The following is a 16947-nucleotide window of genomic DNA, read 5'->3' on the forward strand; positions in this document are numbered from 1 at the left end:
ATTACTTCTGTGTTATTCCGATATCACAGTGTGGTGCAGCTAGGGGTGAGCAGCGCACCAAGCACTATCTGTGTATGCACCACATTATTACTTCTGTGTTATTCCGATATCACAGTGTGGTGCAGCTAGGGGTGAGCAGTGCATCAAGCACTATCTGTGTATGCACCACATTACTACTTCTGTGTTATACCGATATCACAGTGTGGTGCAGCTAGGGGTGAGAAGTGCACCAAGCACTATATGTGTATGCACCACATTATTACTGCTGTGTTATTCCGATATCACAGTGTGGTGCAGCTAGGGGTGAGCAGCGCACCAAGCACTATCTGTGTATGCACCACATTATTACTTCTGTGTTATTCCGATATCACAGTGTGGTGCAGCTAGAGGTGAGCAGTGCACCAAGCACTATCTGTGTATGCACCACATTACTACTTCTGTGTTATACCGATATCACAGTGTGGTGCAGCTAGGGGTGAGAAGTGCACCAAGCACTATCTGTGTATGCACCACATTATTACTGCTGTGTTATTCCGATATCACAGTGTGGTGCAGCTAGGGGTGAGCAGTGCACCAAGCACTATCTGTGTATGCACCACATTATTACTTCTGTGTTATTCCGATATCACAGTGTGGTGCAGCTAGAGGTGAGCAGTGCACCAAGCACTATCTGTGTATGCACCACATTACTACTTCTGTGTTATACCGATATCACAGTGTGGTGCAGCTAGGGGTGAGCAGTGCATCAACTCTATCTGTGTATGCACCACATTATTACTTCTGTGTTATTCCGATATCACAGTGTGGTGCAGCTAGGGGTGAGCAGTGCACCAACACTATCTGTGTATGCACCACATTATCACTTCTGTGTTATTCCGATATCACAGTGTGGTGCAGCTAGGGGTGAGCAGCGCACCGAGCACTATCTGTGTATGCACCACATTATTACTTCTGTGTTATTCCTATATCACAGTGTGGTGCAGCTAGGGGTGAGCAGTGCACCAACACTATCTGTGTATGCACCACATTATCACTTCTGTGTTATTCCGATATCACAGTGTGGTGCAGCTAGGGGTGAGCAGCGCACCGAGCACTATCTGTGTATGCACCACATTATTACTTCTGTGTTATTCCTATATCACAGTGTGGTGCAGCTAGGGGTGAGCAGTGCACCAAGCACTATCTGTGTATGCACCACATTATTACTTCTGTGTTATTCCTATATCACAGTGTGGTGCAGCTAGGGGTGAGCAGTGCACCAACACTATCTGTGTATGCACCACATTATTACTTCTGTGTTATTCCTATATCACAGTGTGGAGCAGCTAGGGGTGAGCAGTGCACCAAGCACTATCTGTGTATGCACCACATTATTACTGCTGTGTTATTCCGATATCACAGCACGGTGCAGCTAGAGGTGAGCAGTGCACCAAGCACTATCTGTGTATGCACCACATTACTACTTCTGTGTTATACCGATATCACAGTGTGGTGCAGCTAGGGGTGAGCAGTGCACCAAGCACTATCTGTGTATGCACCACATATTACTTCTGTGTTATTCCGATATCACAGTGTGGTGCAGCTAGGGGTGAGCAGTGCACCAAGCACTATCTGTGTATGCACCACATTATTACTTCTGTGTTATTCCGGTATCACAGTGTGGTGCAGCTAGGGGTGAGCAGTGCACCAAGCACTATCTGTGTATGCACCACATTATTACTTCTGTGTTATTCCAATATCACAGTGTGGTGCAGCTAGGGGTGAGCAGTGCACCAACACTATCTGTGTATGCACCACATTATTACTTCTGTGTTATACCGATATTACAGTGTGGTGCAGCTAGAGGTGAGCAGTGCACCAAGCACTATCTGTGTATGCACCACATTACTACTTCTGTGTTATACCGATATCACAGTGTGCTTCTACCTGATAAGTGAGCGGCATCGGCTGGCTGGGCACACAGCTGGAAGACGGTAAGGAGCAGGTCCTCCGCTGACGGCATCTGCAAGCAGTTTTTAACTGAACGGAAGAAGTTGGAGGCGACGTCGCAGATAAAGGACACGGACTGCTCAATGTCACCGGCCTCAGAGAGGTCTTTGGCTTGAGTCAGGGCGCAGTGAAGTTTATCAATCATTTTCTCCATGTAGCTTTCAGCAATCAATGACTCTAAACAAATAAATAAATAAAAAAGTGAATGAATGAATGAAAAAAACAATTGTTCAGACATAATTGCATATGCCATCCTTTCTAGTATCCTTTTGGGGGTCGACCTAGACATTGGCGGATTATTTAGACCTAATCGCAAGGCTGCTTTTTTAGCAAATGGACAAAACCATGCTGCACTGCAGGTGGGGCAGAAGCTGTACTATATATGTTGATTTTTCTAAAACAATGAGTAAAATAATCAATTCTAATTGCAAAATCATATGGGGTTGTGCGCAGAATCCTTACTCGCCCGCAGGTGCTGCGCAAGTCTTAAAACTGAGTTTTCTCAGTGAGTCCCGTGTATAAAGGGTATGGATATATTTGGGTTTCAGCAGTAGCGCCAGATTTAAATGAACCTGTATGGCGAGTGGCATCCTAGCTGACCATAGAGAATGCTACAAAATCGGAGCTCTATAAAGCCAGCAAGGGTGAGTTCAGTGTACAGGTGGCACTAGACAATGGGCAGAAGTCACGGTAAAAGGGACAGGAGTCCGGGTTAACCCTCTCCAGCATGTGGCGTGAGTACAGCAGCAAATCATTACTGATCAGCAATGGCTCCTACCTTTTATAGGTATGGGTGCTGTGCCTATCCATGAGGGTGAGGAGACTCCAGTGTCCTGGATCCCCACGCCTGCACAATGGAGCATGCAGGTTCCGGTACCCGGCACAAGCGGCAGCTTGAATATGCATCCGTAACCCGCCAGCTTCAATAGGCTGCAGCCCATAGAAGTCGGAAAGATCTGACAATCAGGCACAGACTGGCTTCCCAAAGAAAGTTAGCTGGTATGGTAGCTGGTATGGTAGTCCTGGAGGGAGTGAATGCCTTCCAATGGAACTGCCTGTCATGTGCATGACTGGCAGGGAGCATATCCAATAGTGAAGCCAGAGAGCAATGTAGTCACACAGACTGCAACTGACTCAGCTGAGCTCACTAGAGTGGCAGATTTGGAGCCCTGCGGCCCATAATTTAAAATCGATCATTGATACTGATAGAAGGGTAACCCAGTTACTAGAAACCCTCCTGGTGTCAGTTTAAGCCCAGACAGCACTGATGGGGTTAATGTATCAGTTTATCATTTGAACCGACACATCCTGGGATAAATCCGGCTCTACTTAACCTTCTGCCCTGTGATGACCATGTACAGTGCACAGACCATTACAGCATTTACATATTTACACAACGGACTGGTATAAAAAGATTAATAGACAAGATAGTAAGAACGTATTCCAAAAAGAAGTACTCCCCAATCCCTTTTAACTAAGCAGATAAGGAAAATCCACACTTATGAAAAACCTTTGTTGATCGTAGATGTTCTCTTTCTTCAGCCAAGGAACATTACTTTTATTTCAATGTACTATTATTAATGATGACGGTAAAGTGTAACGTTGGCATCGCGATGCGCCTACGGTGAGATTACAGCGATGTTTTGCTGTAACACATTATTCCATTGCATCATCTGTACTCACCGTTCTTAACATGCTCCGAGAGAACTAAGCTCAGCAGGGACCATTTGTCGCAGCGATGGGACTCCGGCTGGGCCGTCCTGCCCGTCAGACCACTGGTACACAAATCACTTGCTAGAGAGATCAGCTTGTTTCCCAAAACATCACCTTTCAGCCAATCAGCGATCAAGGAGTGTTTCAGAGGATCTGAGCAGGCCTGATTAAAAGGAAAGGCAAATAAATTCATTTAAAAAGGGAGACCAAATAAAATAATAATATAACATTTTCCTCCCCAATCATCTAGTGCAGACAGAGATACCATAGGACAGGGATGGAAAACATTCGGCCCTCCAGCTGTTGCTAACTACACATCCCAGCATGCCCTGCAACCGTTTTAATATGGCCAAATAGCAAAACTTGAGCAGGCCATGCACCTCATTAGTGTCCCATAAACTTCTGAAATTCTTGCGTGTTCTTACCCAATGAATTTCGACTGGAGACCAACTTTAAAAAGATGGTCTCCCATTGAAACGGATTGATGGTACGGTAGCTATCGGTGCACCCCCCCCCCCCCCCAAGCAAACATATTACCAGTGACCGAAAGAGGATCCGGATTTCATCTATGCCCTGTGATATCTGTGCCGTGCTTAAAACATCCATTAGAAATGGATCCGGCTATTTGCTCTTGGTTTTTATTGGGTTTAATAAATTCTGTGCTTACAAACTACACCATTACATAGACTTATTTTTTTATTATACCAACTATATGACTTTGTGAGCCGGCATCAATATCTGGAAGGATTTATTCAGACGCGATCAGTAAGTTGATGTTAAGCAACTAGATCATTGCCGGTGGGGGTGGTTACAGCAACTACTGTTAATGAATTTAAATCAAAACTGGAGGCATTTTTGGCCACGGACTTACTCAAGTCAGTAGGTACAAGTCAAATAGGTTGAACTCGATGGACTAACATTTTTTTTCAGCCTTAATTACTATGTTACTATACTCACAGAGGGGCGTTATTTCCCCATGTATCTAATTTCATTGCCTTCTATCTATTCTGGCTGGGTCCTAGTCTGCACCAAATCTTTAACACTTGGGACGATATAAGATTAATGGAACTATATCAGGGAGGGATTTCAATTAGCCGCAGTTATTTGCCGCGGGCTAATAGACCCCCAAGGACTATTCAATTAGCTCTTAAGGCAGCCCGCAGATGGCACTTAGCAGGGATTATTTTTTTTTAAAGGTCTGAGGAGACTCGAAGAGAAATCTAAAAATAAACTGTTAACTGTGAACCCGTAAACACAGAGGTCTGGGAGCTTATCCGGATTCTGGGTCAGATGCACTAAGCTTCAAAAGTGATAAAATGGAGAGTGATAAACAGCCAGCCAATCAGCTCCTAACGGTCATGTCACGGATTGTGTTTGAAAAATGTCAGGCAGGGGCTGATTGGTTGGTTGTTTATCACTCTCCATTGTATCACTTTTGAAGCTTAGTGTATCTGGCCCTCTATGTGAAAACAGTTTATTTACTGGGCAAGAAAAAGGGTCTTTAACTGAATATCTCCCTACACATACCCTCCAACATGACCCATTCCATTAGTTACAAAATGCTGCGTTCCTGGACTTCCCTGCCAGTGGCAGTTACAGTGGTGAGGCTCCAGCACAGTACAAAATTCAAAGGGGGGGGGTCACATCAACTGCCAGTGAGTCCAGGACAGTGATGTTTGGGGTGGCAGTAGGTGTGGCTCCCCTATTACAATATTGGACTGTGCTGCAGGCTCACATCTCCAATAACAAGTCCAGGAACAGAGCATTTTGTACCTAATGGAATGGGTCATGTTGGAGGGTATGTCTATGTTCATTGTGTAGCCTCAGGTACATCTGCATTCAGTGTCACAGAGTGGCGCCGTGCAGCACAGAGTGGCGCCGTGCAGCACAGAGTGGCGCCGTGCAGCACAGAGTGGCGCCGTGCAGCACAGAGTGGCGCCGTGCAGCACAGAGTGGCGCCGTGCAGCACAGAGTAGTCCTGAGCTGTGGTGGGGCCTGTAAAGTTTGCTATGGGGCTCCATTAGGTATGGCCCTTCCCTTACTCAGAATATGCAGTTATGAAGGAGAAAGGAGATATTATTTCCTATACATGGCAACGCTGCCAACAGTAATTTGGACACAATACTAGGCAGAAAACATCTGGCAACAGAGGACAATAAGGATTGGAGGTACCACAAAAGTGCGGTATTAAACAAAGTGCAGCGACATATATATTTTTATATATATATATATATATATATATATATATATATATATATATATATATATATATATATATATATATCAATCACCAAAAAGGGTAAACATCCAGAAATACCCCGAAAGTAATGGAATATCGACAACAATAGGTGTTAAACACACAGGCGCACAGTGTAACCTTTTCCTTTTCCTTCTCAGATGGAAGCCTACAGCGTGGACAACGCGGTGCCGATCTAAGGATACCATCACCTGTTCCGGACTTGTGAGTGGGACCTTCATTTGAACCTGCTGCTACTATCTATACCCAGCTGTTTGCCCCTTGGGGATATCTTTTATGCTGTCATCTTGGAGATCATCTTTTAACCAAAGATTAATCGGCACTATTTCCTCTTTATGCTTTGCCCCCTATGTCACATTGTGTGAATAGGCGGCTATCGTTTCAAGTTTTGAACCCTGTTATTGCAATATCATCTATGTCAATCAAGTGATATACGGTGACTGTTTCATTTATTTTTATTGTGGAAAAGGCTACACTGTGCGCCTGTGTGTTTAACACCTATTGTTGTCGATATAACATAGGACAATAGCTTGCCTTCCTCTTCATAGATTAATAGCCTGCTAATGCCACAGCAATCAGTCATTAATGATATTCCCAGCAAACACAGCAACAGGCTGCAGATTACATGGTAAGGGTCAGTGTTCTGGAACGCACACTGTGATATGGGGTACAGGGACCATAGACATTACCTTGCGAATGATGTGCAGGAAAACATGCCACTGCAAGTCCATCTGGAACAGAGATAATAATCAGACATTAGCTGTGTATCTGGGGATTTTAAAAGAGGATTACCAACGTTTATCGATTTCGTTTTGCTACACAAATGGTCCACTCCTGCTCCTTCCAGGATATCGATCCTTCTGACCTTCTCAGTAATGTGTATCTATATATCTAATTTCACTGCCCCATGGTGCAAACTGGGTTTGCAGTGACGAGGCTAGCGTTCATTCTAGCTCCCTGCACTTTGTAAAATCCTTGCAGTTCCTCCTTCCTGCCCGGGGTGTCACTCTCTGCTGTGGTGTTTCTACAACAGTCTGGTTTCTATCTCAGAATTGACATACAGTACAAACCAGACTGTGTGAGAAGTACCACAGCAGAGAGACACCCCTGACAGGAAGGAGGAACTGCAAGGATTTTTCAAAGTGCTGGGTGCTAGAATGAACACTCGAAGCGATGGGCTAGTTTCCACTCAACCAGGCTGCTCCTTATGTTGCACAAAAATAGGGACTGAGGATTGGTCCAAGTGGATTGACTCCGGATATATCTGAATATGGATGATATTATCTTGTATAATATTGGGATTGTGAGGTAAAAGAGCCCTCATTACTTTAAATGAACAGACTTGGACTTGTTACTTCATAACCTACGTTTCTATTAAAGTTGTAGGACTTTAGGACTGTATTGCTATTAGGGTGGTATTCGATTAGCCAATTTTAAATGGGCTTTTCCATTCAGAAACACATAGGGCCCACATAAAAAGCGACGCAGTACACAGACGGTGTCCATGTCGACTGAGTTGACATTAGGGGGGGGGGGGGGGAGGAGTGAAAAACTCATGTTGACCTTCCCATTTTCGACCTAATGCTTGCAGATTGTGCCGACCGTTTGACCCTGTCGACAATAGTCATGTCAACCTTAATCCAGTCCACCCTATGACCCATACCCCATCTATGGCCAGGACACGGGTAAATAGATGAAGGGAATATATTATCAGACCCGTGCCTTGCATATGTTAATAAACAATGTAGTTGTTAATAATCAAAATGTATTTTTATTCTTTGACAGTGCAATTAATGCGTTTATGGTTCAGATGCGGTGTGCTGAGTAATTATGTATGGTACGGCCACATCATCGCTGCCTGCAGAACTAAGTAACTGATACTTAGGGGGGTATTCAATCCCCGCCGCTATTTCCGACTGGGGAAATAGCGGCGGGCGCCTATTCAATGCTGTGTTTCCCGACAGCATTGAAGAGGCAGGTCGACAGAACGGGTAGACAGGGATTTGGCCACAAAAAACGCCGGGAATTCAATCTCAGTATTAGAGTGTGCACGCGCAGTCTAATGCCAGGCCGCGTGTGAGCACCCGCACAGACGCTGCCTGGCTTCTCCCGTCCGCAGCTCTGCACAACGTTACCTGGTCAGCCAGCCCCGCCCACCTGGCTCCCGTCTGACCGGCTTCCAGCTGTACTGCCTGTGTGGCTCCCGCACCGCCCCTGCCTGGCCTCCGCACCGACCCCCTGCCTGGCTCCCTCCTGCTCAGCTCCCACACCAGTCCGGCTCCACCTGCATATGGTAGGTAAATATGCGGTACGGTCGGGGCTTTTTCTTCTTTTTAATTAGGAAAGCCAATCCCGGGATTGAGGATTTTTCAAACTCAAATCCCGGGATTGGAAAAATGCCCCGGGATTGGCTTCTCTAGTCGTGACCCGGGATTAATCATCTAACTCACCAAAATGACTATAAAATCATATATTTGTTGGTTTCTAAGTGTTCAAGCACCCTTAAAAATTACCTTTGTCAAGTCGTTCAGAAGCAGTTTTCTTTCTAAAGGTTCAGGACAGCAATACAGAACACTGTACAAAATGTCTACTAAAAAATCGGCCACTTCTCGGCTGCCTTGTTGCAGCCACACGGTTAATTTCTCATGCAGAAACTGCACTGCTGGATTTCCGGCTTCCTGCGGCTGGCCCTTGTCCACCAAATCCTTGCCAGGACTTTGTTCTAGGAGCACCTGGAACACCCTGATGGATGGCAAGGCGCTCAGGAGGACAGCCAAGAACCTCAAGTGTCGGTCAGATCCTTGCTCAGAAATATAAACCATGCTCAGCTCCGCCAGCCTGCAAACCAAGTCCTCCAGGCGCTCCTGCCTCAGCTCAGTAAGGTGGCTCTCCTTACCGAGAGCCATCAAGGCCACCTGAGATTCCAAGGGATGAGAATCCACTCTGAGGTCTACGTTTCCAAGGTCTTCTTCATCTGTAAAACGGATCTTTGCTTCCTTCTTTTTGCAAGTCTTCACGGAACTGTTTGGGTTCTTCAGCACCTGAAGAAGTCCAGATACCCCGGCTAGTTCCCTCTCTTCTGCTTCAATGACATCGACATGCCGCACGCACACATGTTCCAGGCTCTCCCAAAATGAAGACAACACATTGGTGTATGCCTTGGAAAGGTCACCGCTGTCCTCTTGGCTTTCTGCTTTCCTTTCCCAGGAACGTAGGGTTTCTTCTACTTGGCCAAAGAGTGGACTGTTCTGAAGTTTTGGATCTTTAAACGAGGAATCGATCAGTGGGATTAGCTATGGAAGACAGATGTGACAGGGTTAAACGGTACCTGCACCATCTTGTTATGCATCTTTTTTTTTTTAAATCTCTAATTTTCAGGCACCATAGAGAAGTTAACATCAAAAACAGTGTGTTACATTCCATGGTACTTGTGTAGTTTCACGGCGCCAGCATGCTACTTCCGGGTGTACGCTCGCCACGAAATATGTCCAAAAAAGTAACAACTCCATGCCAACATGGATAGTTCATACCTCCACTATCCATGTTGGCATGGAGTTGATTTTAAACAGCGTGGCGAGCGTAGCGTGCCACCGAGCCCGCAGCGTGGGCGAGCAAAGCGAGCCCCGCTGGTGCCGTGAAACTACACAAGTACCCATTCCATTAAAATACTATTTTTTTTTATTGATCACGCTACCAGTAAGAGAGAAGGCTTCATCCCAATAAGTAAAAATGGTACTTATGTATTATCTGGGCTGACGATTTTTTGATTGTATGCCTTAACTTAAGGCATACAATCAGATGCGATGCGATGCGATGCGATGACCCGATTTTTCCATAGGATTCAATGTTAAAATGGACTGAGTCCATTTTAACATGGAATTCAATGGGAAAAAGGGGTCCTTTTCATACCCCTACTATCCAAGTGGGCATGGAGTTGGATATAAACCTGTGGCGAGCGTAGCGAGCCACCGAGCCCGAAGCGTGGCGAGCGAAGCGAGCCCCGCGAGGGGACGGTATTCTGTGTCCCCTCACGGGGCTCGGTGGCTCGCCACGCTTCGGGCTCGGTGGCTCGCCACGGGTATATATCCAACTCCATGCCCACTTGGATAGTAGGGGTATGAAAAGGACCCCTTTTCCCATTGAATTCCATGTTAAAATGGACTCAGTCCATTTTAACATTGAATCCTATGGAAAAATCGGGTCCATCGCATCGCATCGCATGCGATATGGTCGGATGCGATGCGATGGACCCGATTTTAAAATCGGCAGCCCAGTTAGTACATAAGTACCGTAAAAATAAAGGGACATTCCCACCAAATAAGCATAAAATCACCTTTATTTCCACAGTTCCTCCAGCAAAGGTCTGGAGACATTGGGAAAATAATATGTAATTTATCAGGAACCAGATACCAACGTTAGTAAACGTTAAGAGTTTTCTTTAATATTGGTCTTGATAGAAGCTTTAGCTGTCCTAGTCGGATATCTGTCCAGTCCTCTTCGTCTGTGCTAATCTCTAGGAACAGATGTATCAAGCTGAACAAAGTGATACAATGGAGAGTGATAAACAGCCAGCCAATCAGCTCCTACTAGGGTGGCTAATCCTGGGATCGGGATCGGCGGGGTCCTGGGATTTAGCCCCAAAATGTCCGGGATTTCAATCCCGGGATTGAAGTATCCAATCCCGGCATTTTGGGGTTAGACTGCGCATGCGCAGTCTAATGCCGGGCAGCATCTGACCACCTGCTCAGAAGCTGCCCGGCTGTTCCCGTCCCGGCATGCGGCCTGCGCAGCGTGATTCGGTCATAGGTCACGCTGCAGCGCTACACCACCAGCGCCGGAACCCGCTCCCTGCCGGCTTCCCCCATCCACACACATCATACCTGCCGCCTGACTGCTGCCGCCTGCCCCCTACGCCGCTCCTCAAAAGTAAGTGATGGTGGCGCCGGAACCCGCTAGCCACCAGGCCTCCCCCAGCCGTACGCATAATACCCGCCGCCTGCTTCTGCCCCCCAAAAGTGAATCAGTGTGGGGCACAGGGGCAATTTTTTATAGGGATGCCAATCCCGGGATTGGGCATTTTTCAATCCCAATTCCCGGGATTGAAAAAATGCCCCGGGATTGGCATCCCTAGCTCCTACCTGCCATGTCACAGGCTGGGTTTGAAAAATGACAGGTAAGAGCTGATTGGCTGGCTGTTTATCATTCTCCATTTTATCACTTTCTGAAGCTTGATACATCTGGCCCTAAGCCTCAGGGCTGTAGCAGTCATGGACAGCGATTAAATGGGGGCGCCTACTGTTTTTGTGGGCACTCCCATAATACACTGGGCGGACATCAGCGACCGTGCCCAGCACATCATTGAGAGAACGCCCCAGCAAGTGTGAAAAACCCCACCATCTGAGGACGGGGCTGAATCGGCCCCATAGTTACTTACTCTTCAATATCTTCCACAAAAAAGCTTTAAATTAATGTTTCTGACTAATCTCTACAGCAGTGATGGCTAACCTTGACACTCCAGCTGTAGTTGAACTACACATCCCAGCATGCCCTGCATCAGTTTTAGCATGGCCAAATAGTAAAACTGTATAAGGGCATGCTGGGATGTGTAGTTCAGCAAAAGCTGGAGTGTCAAGAGTAGCCATCGCTGCTCTACAATAAAACAGACTGCTGATAAAAATGATGGCACTATGACGACAAGTAACCTGAACTCTGACCCCTCCCAGCAGTGTCAATTGTGTCACTTCCTGAGTAACACGCATCTGCAGTGTCCAAACACTTTTGGCAGTCCCCAATCGCGTATCATGTCACAATGTACAACACAGACAGCCCTGACGATATTCCAACAACAACATCACAACATTAACCAAAAATATACAAAAGTATAGATTAAAAGTAAAATGAACACAGTGATAAACAGACTGCATGAAAAGGAGAGAACGCAGTACAAGAGCAAAGCTGAGGATTTTTCAAAAAAAGACAAAGAAATGAAGAGAGAGAGAGAATAAATGTTAAGTTTGAGCTATATAATAAAATCACATGCTGATAAAAAATGATTTCATCATGTTGCTGAGCTTCCATGCACCTTGGACCTAGCACCTACTACTGATTCTTATTCAAAAAATTAAATAAACTTTCACAACCATGTCCCAGTATGGCTGGAAAATAGATAGACACAGAGGGATAAGAGAACGAGTTGAAAAAAAAAAAAAGAGTAAGACAAGAGAAGGGTGAAGAGAGGAGGTAAGAGCAAAACGGAGGACAGTATTCAATACTGATGCCGATAACTTTCCCTCAGGGTATTCAACGCCCCCCTGCAGCGAGGTTCACTCGCCATCTTCCACCCTCGCATGTTCCCTGAGGTGAAAACGGCGAAGCTCGCCACAAAATGCACCGTTTAAGGGAATCCTCGCCGGCCTCTCACGTTGAGGATTTCCTTAAAACATCAAATACGGCAAGGGGTTTTGATGGCAAGGATGGATTTTCCTCGCCGTAAAAACCCCCTCGCTCTCGCCATTGAATACCACCATATGTAGCAGGAAACAAAGATAAAAAGGGGAGAGAAAGTGGTGGAAGGGTGTCAGAAGGAAAAAAAAAACAGATGTGAGTGGGATGGAGAAACTCAGGGCGTGGGGAAAGCCATGACAACAGCTAGTGGCTATATACCACATATCCTTATTAGTTATCTCAGTAGACCTGTAACCAGTTATCTGGCCCCTATTACATATTACTGTTCAGCAGCAGTAGTTTTGTGGACCAATAGCTTGATCAGGGAACCACTTGGACACAAAAACATAAGAAGGGCTGGAATCCGGATTAAGGGTCACATAGGCCTACAGTTGAAAACAATGAAGGACCTATTGTGAGAAGCGGTAGGGGTGTGGCCAGTTCTGCGTGGGAGTGGCCATTGCCATGTGGATGTTTACACCCCTGCACTATCAGCCCCACTGTCTCCCCACACAACTAATATCAGACTCTGTACATCTCATACTTGGTCTGTAATAAGCATCTGACGGAACCGGATGTGTTCCTCTCCATCCCCTGCGTTTTCCTGCATGGCGAAGCGCAGGCATTCCGTGTAGGTGGTGAGAATGGCGGAGTATTCCATGTGGCTGGCGATGGCTCGCTCGCTGGACAGGCTGTTAGGGTAAGAATCACACAAAAAAAAATCAAGTTCCATTGTTGCTACTCATTGCAGCCAGCAGCTGACTTCCAATAACAGCCTATAAACAGTGTCACTTACGGTATGCGGATTGCAGCATTTTACAGCACAGTTTCCAGTTATTAATGTGTAGGATTAACCTGATTGGCAGGGGCTGCCCTGCCAAAGGGAGTAATAACGCAATCAGTTGTGTCCGTCGTTCGGTTGATTACAATACATGTAATAAGTTGCTGAATAGAATACTTGGGGGCTGGAATGTTTCCTGCGAGGCTGCATGTTTTCTGCCAGCAAATATCATATAAAACTGCTCTAATGGTTCCGTCGTCCTAATAATACTGTAAATAAATACGGGTAATGGGAGAATACTTTGTGCTCGCCAGATTCTCTCTCCGTCATAGCTAGTATTCTCATTTTTGCAATGTGATGCGTTGATTAGAAATAACTTTTTCGTTTCTTTATTTACCAACCCGTGGGCCTGATTCAGCCAGGCTTGCTAAGCAGCAGTCGTTCACTGCTCAGCGAGCCCTGAAGCGGCCACGCCCGAATGTCCCCCGCCGCCGCCCATTCCCCTTGGTACCATGCAAAAGGAAGCACGAGAACGAAATTCCTCGCATGTGGCTGAAGGGGAGGGAAATCATTTTCCCCTTCCGAAATAGAAGTCAGTCTAATCTGTCTTATTTTCAATGGTGTCCGCCAAAGACGGGGCGCGCGCTGAAGTCATGCAACATCATGGACAAAAACCCCCAGTGGATTTAATAAAGAACAACAGATCTGCTCTGTGTATTCAGATAGAGAAGTCGTGCGCCACTTTAGTACAGCTCACTTTGGTGCATCAGTCATTTTGATTTAACAATCTGGGCTCAACCATGGATATTCATTAAACCTGGACAGTTTTGCTAGCAGTATGTGCCACCGTAATGCCCGGCTCCCCGCTGCTAGTGCTAGTATGTGCCACCGTAATGCCCGGCTCCCCGCTGCTAGTGCTAGTATGTGCCACCGTAATGCCCGGCTCCCCGCTGCTAGTGCTAGCAGTATGTGCCACTGTATGGCCTGCAATGCCGGCTCCCTGCTGCTAGCGTTAGTAGTATGTGCCACTGTACTGCCTGTAATGCCGGATCCCCGCTGCTGGTGCTAGCAGTATGTGCCACTGTACTGCCTGTATTGCCGGATCCCCGCTGCTGGTGCTAGAAGTATGTGCCACTGTACTGCCTGTAATGCCGGATCCCCGCTGCTGGTGCTAGTATGACACTCTACAGCCTGTAATGCCGGATCCCCGCTGCTGATGCTAGCAGTATATACTACTGTACTGCCTGTAATGCCGGATCCCCGCTGCTGGTGCTAGCAGTATATACTACTGTACTGCCTGTAATGCTGGATCCCCGCTGCTGGTGCTAGCAGTATGTGCCACTGTACTGCCTGTAATGCCGGATCCCCGCTGCTGGTGCTAGAAGTATGTGCCACTGTACTGCCTGTAATGCCGGATCCCCGCTGCTGGTGCTAGAAGTATGTGCCACTGTACTGCCTGTAATGCCTGATCCCAGCTGCTGGTGCTAGCAGTATATACTACTGTACTGCCTGTAATGCCGGATCCCCGCTGCTGGTGCTAGCAGTATGTGCCACTGTACTGCCTGTAATGCCGGATCCCCGCTGCTGGTGCTAGAAGTATGTGCCACTGTACTGCCTGTAATGCCGGATCCCCGCTGCTGGTGCTAGCAGTATGTGCCACTGTACTGCCTGTAATGCCGGATCCCCGCTGCTGGTGCTAGAAGTATGTGCCACTGTACTGCCTGTAATGCCGGATCCCCGCTGCTGGTGCTAGTATGACACTCTACAGCCTGTAATGCCGGATCCCCGCTGCTGATGCTAGCAGTATATACTACTGTACTGCCTGTAATGCCGGATCCCCGCTGCTGGTGCTAGCAGTATGTGCCACTGTACTGCCTGTAATGCCGGATCCCCGCTGCTGGTGCTAGAAGTATGTGCCACTGTACTGCCTGTAATGCCGGATCCCCGCTGCTGGTGCTAGCAGTATATACCACTGTACTGCCTGTAATGCCGGATCCCCGCTGCTGGTGCTAGCAGTATGTGCCACTGTACTGCCTGTAATGCCGGATCCCCGCTGCTGGTGCTAGAAGTATGTGCCACTGTACTGCCGGATCCCCGCTGCTGGTGCTAGTATGACACTCTACAGCCTGTAATGCCGGATCCCCGCTGCTGATGCTAGCAGTATACACTACTGTACTGCCTGTAATGCCGGATCCCCGCTGCTGGTGCTAGCAGTATGTGCCACTGTACTGCCTGTAATGCCGGATCCCCGCTGCTGGTGCTAGAAGTATGTGCCACTGTACTGCCTGTAATGCCGGATCCCCGCTGCTGGTGCTAGCAGTATATGCCACTGTACTGCCTGTAATGCCGGATCCCCGCTGCTAGTGCTAGCAGTATATGCCACCGTAATGCCGGATCCCAGCTGCTGGTGCTAGTATGACACTACGGCCTGTAATGCCGGATCCCTACTGCTGGTGCTAGCAGTATATGCCACTGTACTGCCTGTAATGCCGGATCCCCGCAGCTGATGCTAGCAGTATATACTACTGTACTGCCTGTAATGCCGGATCCCCGCTGCTGGTGCTAGCAGTATGTGCCACTGTACTGCCTATAATGCCGGATCCCCGCTGCTGGTGCTAGAAGTATGTGCCACTGTACTGCCTTTAATGCCGGATCCCCGCTGCTGGTGCTAGCAGTATATACCACTGTACTGCCTGTAATGCCGGATCCCCGCTGCTGGTGCTAGCAGTATGTGCCACTGTACTGCCTTTAATGCCAGATCCCCGCTGCTGGTGCCATGATCCCCCATAGTAGGCATTGTGACAAAGAACCCACTTTGTCCTCTTCTCCCTGGCTAAAAACCTGAACACAATGAATGATGCAGTCTACGGCCCGGCTTATAGACCGAGTCATCTGGATATACCTCATACATACCCTAGGATTAAAGAGTCAAACAAGGTGCTGTAGAAGTCCAGACGAGTGCTGGTTATTTCGTGCGGGATTCTGCTAATAAACGGGAGCAGGTTGGGGAAGATGACGGTAGCCAGGCCTCTTCCGCCCTCTCTTAGGACTGTCCACAGCTTGGGCAGTACGCCCTTCTTTAGATTGACATGATCCCAGCAGTTCTGGAATGAACATAGAAACATAATCCAGTAGCGATCTGTACAATAAAATGACAGCGCTACTAAGGGGGGTATTCAGTCCTAGGCTACATTTACGTTTTTGGGCAAAATCACCCTATTCAATCCCCAGGCCAATTTTTCGCCTAGTTGAAAAATCTAGCGTTGCCGAAAACCACGTAAATTAGCAAAATTGCGGCAAATTCACATAGTGTGGGCAAGTTCCTGACAGTTTTTGCCCATGCCCAAAACAAAAAGGGGAAATGGCATGGGCGAAAACGTACACAAAAACGGGTGAAAAGGATGCTCATGATTGAATACGGATAGGCGAATTCTGCAGTTTTTTTTTTTTCACCTGGTGAAAAACTCGGCCAAGATTGAATACGCCCCTAAACGTGATCCAATAGGAAAGTGGATCCTGTAACAGTCAAAAACACATGAATGTTACACGACCATAACGTAGAAGATATTTAAAACGATCAATGAAGTTGCATGTATTTCTGGTGTACCGCTAAATAAGAGGCCCGAGGCACCACCTCCAGGAGCCTCATCACAGGGAATATAGAAGGAAATGAAGTGCCTAATACTTGTATCAAATAACAGACATTATGGGCATTATTCAGATTTAGAGATCAATGTCATTTGTGGAACTTTATTGTTTTGGG

General features: G+C 47.0%; 1 protein-coding gene across 1 annotated transcript in view; it reads right to left on the reverse strand.

Annotated features, from left to right (window-relative positions):
* The window catches only part of LTN1 (listerin E3 ubiquitin protein ligase 1), an 85942-nt gene that overhangs the window by 41776 nt on the left and 27219 nt on the right, over positions 1-16947 (reverse strand). Inside the window, exons 8-13 of the mRNA XM_083171864.1 lie at positions 16098-16288; positions 12948-13095; positions 8473-9252; positions 6649-6690; positions 3673-3865; positions 1927-2166 (exon numbers count right to left, since the gene is read on the reverse strand). Coding sequence (XP_083027990.1) covers positions 1927-2166; positions 3673-3865; positions 6649-6690; positions 8473-9252; positions 12948-13095; positions 16098-16288 — 1594 coding nt within the window. The remainder of the gene's footprint in view (positions 1-1926; positions 2167-3672; positions 3866-6648; positions 6691-8472; positions 9253-12947; positions 13096-16097; positions 16289-16947) is intronic.

This window comes from Crinia signifera, chromosome 2 (assembly GCF_055691185.1).
Source record: "Crinia signifera chromosome 2, ASM5569118v1, whole genome shotgun sequence".
Classification (NCBI taxonomy): domain Eukaryota; kingdom Metazoa; phylum Chordata; class Amphibia; order Anura; family Myobatrachidae; genus Crinia; species Crinia signifera.